At 50.7% G+C, this 8,085-nt stretch overlaps 1 protein-coding gene across 2 annotated transcripts in view; it reads right to left on the bottom strand.

Moving 5' to 3' along the window:
• Positions 1-8,085, bottom strand: part of ERI3 (ERI1 exoribonuclease family member 3) — a 194,888-nt gene that overhangs the window by 169,508 nt on the left and 17,295 nt on the right. For both annotated transcript variants that reach the window (XM_027837918.1, XM_027837917.1), the window contains exon 2: positions 141-432. In XM_027837918.1, coding sequence (XP_027693719.1) covers positions 141-236 — 96 coding nt within the window. In that variant the 5' untranslated portion in view covers positions 237-432. The remainder of the gene's footprint in view (positions 1-140; positions 433-8,085) is intronic.

Genomic DNA, 8,085 nt, shown 5'->3' with positions numbered 1-8,085 from the left:
CACCCAGTGGGCATTCCCCAGGGGCTGGAGAGAGGCCAGGTATAACAGAAAGAAGCGTGTCAGAGAAGGGGTAAGACACACCCCTCGGGGCCCCTGGCAGCACCCACCCCCTCCCCCCTCTCGAGGCCCCTTGTAGTCACCTGAGGATGGATCTGCGGCTTGTCACAGGTGGCCTCGAAGTCCAGCACTAAGAAGTAGTGGTACCTCTGCGGAGGGATGGCTGCCATGGCCGCCATGGCCACCCCGAAGCCGTGAGTCGCCAGCGTCTTGCCGGAGATGGAGCCGAGCTCCGGGACGAAGAGGAGGAGAAAGAGGAGGAGGAGGAGGAGGAGGAGGAGAGCCCAGCACTATCCTCGCCTTCCACAGCGAGTCTGGAGAGAGCCTCACTTTCCCAGGATGGCCAAATGCTGCTACCATTGAACACCCAGAGGTCTGGAGGGAGGAGGGGACAAAAGACATGCCGTTACTCTCCCCTCAACACCAGCAGGAAGCTCCCTGAGGCCCACCAGCCCCCCCCTAGACCACTTGCCCACACACAGCTGCCCAGGGTTGTGGCCTGGAAGAACCACAGGCACCCGAGCTGGGGCCCAGGCAGGGTCATCCCAAAACGACAACAGAGAAATGAGCGACTCTGTGGGCTCCCCCTCTGTCCTGGAATGGAACCCTGAGAACACACACACCTGACCAGCTCAGAGAGCCACAGACAGACCCAACAGGCAAGAAGACAGAGAACCCGAATTGGGCAGTAAGTCATCACACATTTTCTAAACACCCACCACATGCCACATACTGTCCAAAGACGGCAAAAACAGTCCCTGCCCTCAAAGAGTTTACAGTCTAATCAGGACAGCCAATATGCAAATAAGCAGGCACAGATACCATCAATGTGAATGGAAGGCAATCTCTGAGGAAGGGAGCTTCTAAAGTCATGGGAGGGACCAGAAAAGGCCTCCTGCAGAAAGCAGGATCTGAGTGGAGTCTTGAAGGGGAATGAGAGAGAGGAGAGCAAGGAGAGAGTCTGGGGAAGGGGCCAGCCTGGGAGCAGGCACAGAAATGGGGGATGGAATGGCACACGCACGGGACAGCAAGACCAGCATAGCTAGATTCTATCATAGTGGAAGGGAGGAAAGGATACGATGAAGGGCCAGGTTATAAAGGGTCTGAAACACCTAACGGAGGAGTTCCTGTTTGATCCTGGCAGTAAGAGGGAGCCACTGCAGCTTAATGAGCAGAGGAGTGACTAGCATTTCAGGAAATTCTCTGGCAGCAGTGATGTAGAGAATGGATCTGAGACAGGGATACCGATGAAAAGGCCACTGCGATAGTCCAGACGACAAGGACCCGCAGCAGCTTTGTGAGTGGGGAGAAGGGGCCCAAATGAAAGTGTGTACACATGATGGTGTAAATGAAAGACCTGGAAGCAGACTGGAAAGGTGAGGGTGAGGGACGGTCTGAGGTTGGGGGGCAACAGAGAGCGCGGCAGTGCCTCTGATAATCATGGGGAGGATTTGGGGGTGAAAATGAATTAACGTTTAGACGTGTTGAGTTGAAGATGCCCATAGAAACCCAGAAGCACCTGGTGATAAAGGAATGGAAGCTCAAGAAAGAGAAGTTAGGGCTGGATTGAGAGATTGGGGAATCATGATAACTGAGCCCCCAGCAGCTGACGAGATCACCACGGGAGATAACACAGGCCGAGGACAGTCTCCCCCACAAGCCACCTCTGCCTCTCCAGACACTCACTATACTCCCGTCCACCTTCTCCACTCCAATGTGGCCCATGCAGAAAAATGGGGAGGGCACAGCTGTCCCCAATCTGCTTGACTGCTAGACAAAAGGATGTGCATTTCAGAGCTAGCATCTGCTTCAGTGCCCCAACAGTTTGGGGAACTCATGGCAGTGAACCTGGTGATCACAAACTTTGGCTGCCTTGGCTACTGTGCCAGAAGCCTGATGGCATAGACTTTGTTCACCCAGCTGGGGTAGTAAGAGCAACATGACTAATGCTCTAATCCAACCATCTAACGGTCCACACGCAAAGAAAGAGAGGAATTCCTGCTTCTCAGTCAGTTTCCCCTCTAAGCTCCCAATGTCTGCTGCTCCAAGGAAAAAAGCAAAGAGACCCTCGGAGCCAGTTAGTTCGTTCCCCAGCAGCCCCAACTGTGCCAGGGCTTCTGACTGTCCCTCCTTTCTACCTTTAACTAGATCAGCGGCCTGGAGCAGGGAGCCTCCTAAGTTAGGCACATATGGGTCTCCAGCTGGATGGGCAGCTTCACACCGCTGGGGTCCTCCAGTGAGCAACCACAAACACACATCTACCAACCCACAGCTTCTGTCAAGGTGGGGGCTGGGGGGAAGCAGTGCTAAGGTAGAAGGGCCGCCCACAGGACAAGAATGAGGGGGACAGGGGATCCCCTTAGGGTCAGCTCGAGGCTTCATCTGCTGAGCCAGGCAGGGAGGCCTATAGGATAAGAATGAGGGGGATGGGGGTCTCCTGAAGGTCAGCTCAAGGCTCCTCCTGCTGAGGCAGGCAAGGCAGCCCACAGGACAAGAATGAGGGGGACAGGGGATCTCCTGAGGGTCAGCTCAAGGCTCCACCCACTGAGCCAGGCAGGACAGCCTATAGGATAAGAATGAGGGGGTGTGGAGCCAAGATGGCTGAGTGAAAGCAGTGACTTGCTTGAGCTCTCCCTAAACCCCTTCAAATACCTATAAAAAATGGCTCTAAACAAATTCTAAAGCAGCAGAACCCACAAAAAGACAGAGTGAAACAAATTTCCAGCCCACGACAATGCCAGGTGGGGAGAGGGGTGCAGTTTGGCGTGGGCGCGCAGGCCGCAGAGAACCTGGAGCAGGCCTCAGAGGGCTGAATCGCCAGCAGCTGTGGCGGTTTCCAGACTTCTCAACCCATGAACGCCAAAGACAACTTAGAAGGTCAGTAGGAAAAGTCTGTGACTGCGGTGAGAGAGACGCTAGGTCTCAGTCTCGTCCCAAGCGCGGATGTGGCTGCCTCCTGAGCTTCCAGCCCACAGACTGAGGGGGAATCGAGTGGCTGATCAGAGGGGGATTGCAAGGATCCCTTTGCCAGGGCTGAGGCAGGAATCTCTTGCTTTGCCTGTGCTTGGATCTGGGTCACAGTTCAGAGGGGCGGTCCTGGGGCGAGGGGGAGTGCTGGTGTGGTGGAGCTTGTGGTGGTGGAAAGGAAATACCTTGCCCCTTATCATACCACCTTGAAGAACTGAAAATTTACAGGTCCCTAGAAGTACCTCTGAAAACAGCTGTACAAATCCCTGAAGCTTGGGACAGTACATTTTCCACATTGCAAGCAGACTCTTACCTTAACAAAGAGGTTAAAACTCAAGTAATTGGCCGGGATCATGAGTAAGCAGTGCAAAAAGAGTCAGACTATATTATCTTACTTTGGTGACAAAGAAGATCAAAACATACAACCAGAAGAAGAAAACAAAGTCAAAGCTCCTACATCCAAAGCCTCCAAGAAAAACATGAATCAGTCCCAGGCCTTGGAAGAGCTCAAAAGGGATTTTGAAAAGCAAGTAAGAGAAGTAGAGGAAAAACTGGGAAGAGAAATGAGAGTGATGCAGGAAAATCATGAAAAATAAGTCAATAGCTTGCTAAAGGAGACCCAAAAAAATACTGAAGAAAATAACACCTTAAAAAATAGCCTAACCCAAATGGCAAACGAGGTCCAAAAAGCCAATGAGGAGAAGAATGCCCTTAAAAAGCAGAATTGGCCAAATGGAAAAGGAAGTCCAAAAGATTACTGAAGAAAATACTTCCTTGGGGCAGCTAGGTGGCGCAGTGGAAAGAGCACCGGCCCTGACATCAGGGAGACCTGATTTCAAATCTGCCTCAGACCAAACACTTGACACTTACTAGCTGTGTGACCCTGGGCAAGTCACTTAACCCCAATGGCCTTAAAAAAAGAAAAGAAAAAGAAAAGAAAATACTTCCTTAAAAATTAGAATAGAGCAATTGGAAGCTAGTGACTTTATGAAAAATCAAGATACTGTAAAACAAATCCAAAAGAATGAAAAATTAGAAAACAATGTGAAATATCTTATTGGAGAATGAGGGGGATAGGGGTCTCCTGAGGGTCAACTCAAGGCTCTACCCACTAAGCCAGGCAGGGCAGTCCACAGGACAAGAATGAGGGGAACAAGGGATCTCCTGGGGGTCAGCTCAAGGCTCCACCCACTGAAGCAAGCAGAGTAGCACTACTCAGGACACAGAAAGGGCCAGTCCCTAGAGCCAAAGACCCTCCTGCTATGCTTGAGCCAGTCGAGGCTGATAATCTTCCAGCCTAGCTTGGGGCCGGTTTCCCTCTCAGTGAAACGGGTATTCAATGCAATCTGATCAGTATTACCCCGAGTCCCACCTGAAGAGGACCGTTTTACAGCCTTTTCAAGTAACAGCAAAAGGAGCCCATAAAAATGCAGCTGTTGGGCCCGAAGCTGGCTCATATTTCCCTGGGACTCGGGCCACAGTACTTAGAGGCTGCTGGCCCCTCCCCCAGGGCTATTTCCCAAAATCCATAGCATCAGCACAGCCCCCTCCTTCTCCACACACTGACATGATCAGTCCCAGGACTGAGCCTGGGCATCTACCTCCCTCTGCACAGACCAAGATCTGCTCCCCCAGACAATCAGGCACTATATGAGCATCTGTGGCAACCCCACAGAATCCCCAAAGCCACCCAGGGCATCTCATCCAATCCAACCCAAACCAGAAAGGAATGCCCCACTACAACATATCCATCAAATGGTCATGCAGCCTCTGCTTGCAGACCCGTGGGAACGGGGAGATCACTACTTCCCCTCCTGGAGTAGTCCAGGCCACTGTAGGACAACTCTAATGGTTAGGAAAGTCTTCCTCCCATCCAGCCTCAGCTTGTTTATCTGCACCCTCTCCCTGCTCCCCAACCCCCGCTCTGCCCTCTGGGGCCAGCAGGACAAGACTCATCCTTCCTCCACATGCCATTCACAAATGCATGCTGTGGTCTGTCCCAGATACCACAACTGGACTCCCAAGCTGGGGAGGCCTCACCTGGAGGCACCGTGACTACATCACTTCCAAGGAAAGCACCAGGGCTTAGGCACAACGCAGCGACTGCCCTCACAGCCTGGCTTACAGCCCAGGAGCCCAGGGGCAGCTCCAGGCCTCAGGCACCTGCAGAGTCAAGTGAACAAGTAATCCTTATGTGCTGGGCACTGAGGTAAGGCTGGGAAGACAAAGGAAGGCAAAAACAGCCCGTGCCCTCATGAAGCTCCCACTATGATGGGGAGTCAGCAAACAAACACCGTGTACAAACAAGACAGAAACAGAGTAAGCTGGAGATCAGACAGAGCAGGGAAGGTTTCTTGCAGAAGGTAGATTTTAAGTGAGTACAGACTGAAGCCAGAGAAGCTAGGAGGCAGAGATAAGCAGTAAGGATGGGGGTCAGGAGACTGAATGTTGAATTCGAGGAGCAGCGGGGAGGCCAGTTTCACTAGATCACTGAGTCCATGAGAAGTAAAGTATAGAAAGACTAGAAAAGACCTGATCATGACAGAGGATTTTCTATTGGCTCCTGAGGGTGACAGGAGGCCACTGGAATTGATTAACTAGAGGGGGGGACGTGGTCAGAGCTGCACTTTTGAAGGAACAAGGTGACATTTTGGAGATCGGACTGGAGTGAGGAGAAACAAGTCAAGGGACCCAACCAAAAGGCGATCACAATAGGGAAGAGGCAAAGTTTGAGGACCCCTACCAGGACGCTGCAAGAGTCAGAGATGGGGAGCACCTGAGACATGCTGGCTACAGGGGAGGAATGAGCAGTGAAGGATAATGCCCAATTATGAGCCACTGCAACTGACGGAGGGAAGAGAAGAGGGCGTGGGAGGAAAGGTCAGGAGGCCAGGACTGGATGTGGGGAGTTAAGATGCTTGTGGGACATCCAGCTCAAGGTGTCTTGAGAGACTACTGGAGATACAAGGCTGGAGCTCAGGAGAGAGGTGAGGGCTAGATGTGGAGATCTGAGAACTGTTAGCAAAGAGATGATAACAAAATCCATGGGACTGCTGAAATCACCAGGGGAACAGTCTAGGCGGGAAGCAAAGAGGGCCAAGGATAGACCCTTGCAGGAAAGACCACGAACTCCCACAGTGAGCTGCCTCAACCTGGAAGACTATCAAGAGAGACAGACAGAAGGAGCCATCAGACAGGCAGGAGGACAACGAGAGAGAAGGAGTAGGAAGCAGACGCGAGCCATCAACAATGCCAAAGGCCACAGAAAGGCCAAGGACTGAGAAGAATCAAACCATTAGGTGTGGCGACTGAGAGCTCACTGGCAACTCTGGAGAGGGCTTCAGCTGAATGGTGAGGCTGGAGATCAGGCTGTCAAGAGCTAAGACGAGAGAGGAAAGGCAGTGGAGGCACTGACTGCAAAAGTCTGGCCACAAAAGGGAAGAGATATAGGAAAGCATATAGTGGGGATGGACGGATCAAGTCAGACTTCTTATACTGTGTGGGGTAACTTACCCAAGGTCATGTTAGCAGTACACAGCACAGGCAGGATCAGAACTCGGGTCTTCTCATGACAAATCCTATGTACTCTCCCCTGCCCGTACAGGGACAGCCCAGGTGGGGAACGAAGCCCAAGTGGCCAAAGGGGTGCCACAAATGAGCTCTGCAGCAGGCTGCACCGGGCCAAAGGGCTCTTCAGATGAGGTGGAATGAACCCTCAAGGGGCACCCAGAGAAGAGACAAGGGCAGAGAGCCCTAGGGGGATCCGAGCCCAGGAGCTTCCAGTACAGTCCCCTCCTCGGGCACCAAAGGTCCAATCAGACCTAGTCACCATCCAGGAAGCAAAGTGGTGGGGGTGGGGGGTGGGGGGAGCTTAGGGGAACAGAAGAGGCAAGACACACCCCCACAGGGCAGCCAGATCTGGAGCAAGGAAGGGGCTCATCCCCACAGCACCCACCAAGGGCTCATCTGTGCACAGTGTTTACACAGCCAAGAGAAATGGCTGCTCTGAAGCCCTGAGTGTGTATCAGGTAAATAACACATGTGCCAAAACACACATTTAATGAGGTAAATAATATGCGTTTATAAAAAGACTCAATCTGTATTTACCTGAGAGACCAAGGAAACGAGGCATCCCCAGACTAGAGCAGACCCACAGAGGGGTCAGACTCAGCCCTGCATCTTAGGTAAACAGACATCTCATTGCATTCCATTACACAGAGTGGCTAGCAGGGGAGGAGGGAAGGGAAGGAAGGAGGAGGGGAGGGAAGGAAGGAAATGATTTAGATATAAAGGCTGATACTATAAGCAAACTGGGAGAGCAAGGAATAGTTCACCTGTCAGATTTATGGAGAACAGAAGAATTTATGACCAAACAGGAGATAGAGAACATTACAAAATGCAAAATGGATCATTTTGATTATATCAAATCAAAAAGTTTTTGCCCAAACAAAGCCAATGCAACCAAGATTAGGAGGAAAGCAGAAAACTGGGAAAGATTTTTTACAACCAGTATCTCTGATAAGGACCTCATTTCTAAAATATACAGAGAACTAAGTCAAATTTATAAGAATACAAGTCATTCCCCAATTGACAAAAGGTCAAAGGATATCAACAGGTGTTTTCAGATAAAAGAAATTAAAGCCATCTACAGTCATATGAAAAAATGCTCTAAATCACTATTGATTAGAGAAATGCAAATCAAAACAACTCTGAGGTACCACATCACACCTATCAGATTGGCCAACATGACAAAACAGGAAAATGATAAATGTGGGAGAAGATGTGGGAAAACTGGAACATTAATGCATTGTTGGTGGAGTTGTGAAATGATCCAACCATTTTGAAGAGCAATTTAGAACTATGCCCAAAAGGCTATAAAAATGTGCATGCCCTTTGACCCAGTAATAGCACTTCTAGGGCTATATCCCAAAGAGATCATAAAAACAGGAAAAGGACTCACATGTGCAAAAATATTTATAGCAGCTCTTTTTGTGGTGGCAAAGAATTGGAAGTTGAGGGGATGCCCATCAACTGGGGAATGGCTGAACAAGTTGTGGTATA

Source organism: Vombatus ursinus, unplaced genomic scaffold (assembly GCF_900497805.2).
Source record: "Vombatus ursinus unplaced genomic scaffold, bare-nosed wombat genome assembly UNPS02014825.1, whole genome shotgun sequence".
NCBI lineage: Eukaryota > Metazoa > Chordata > Mammalia > Diprotodontia > Vombatidae > Vombatus > Vombatus ursinus.
Note: the sequence above shows the minus strand (reverse complement) of the source record. Positions and strands in the feature narration are given on the sequence as shown.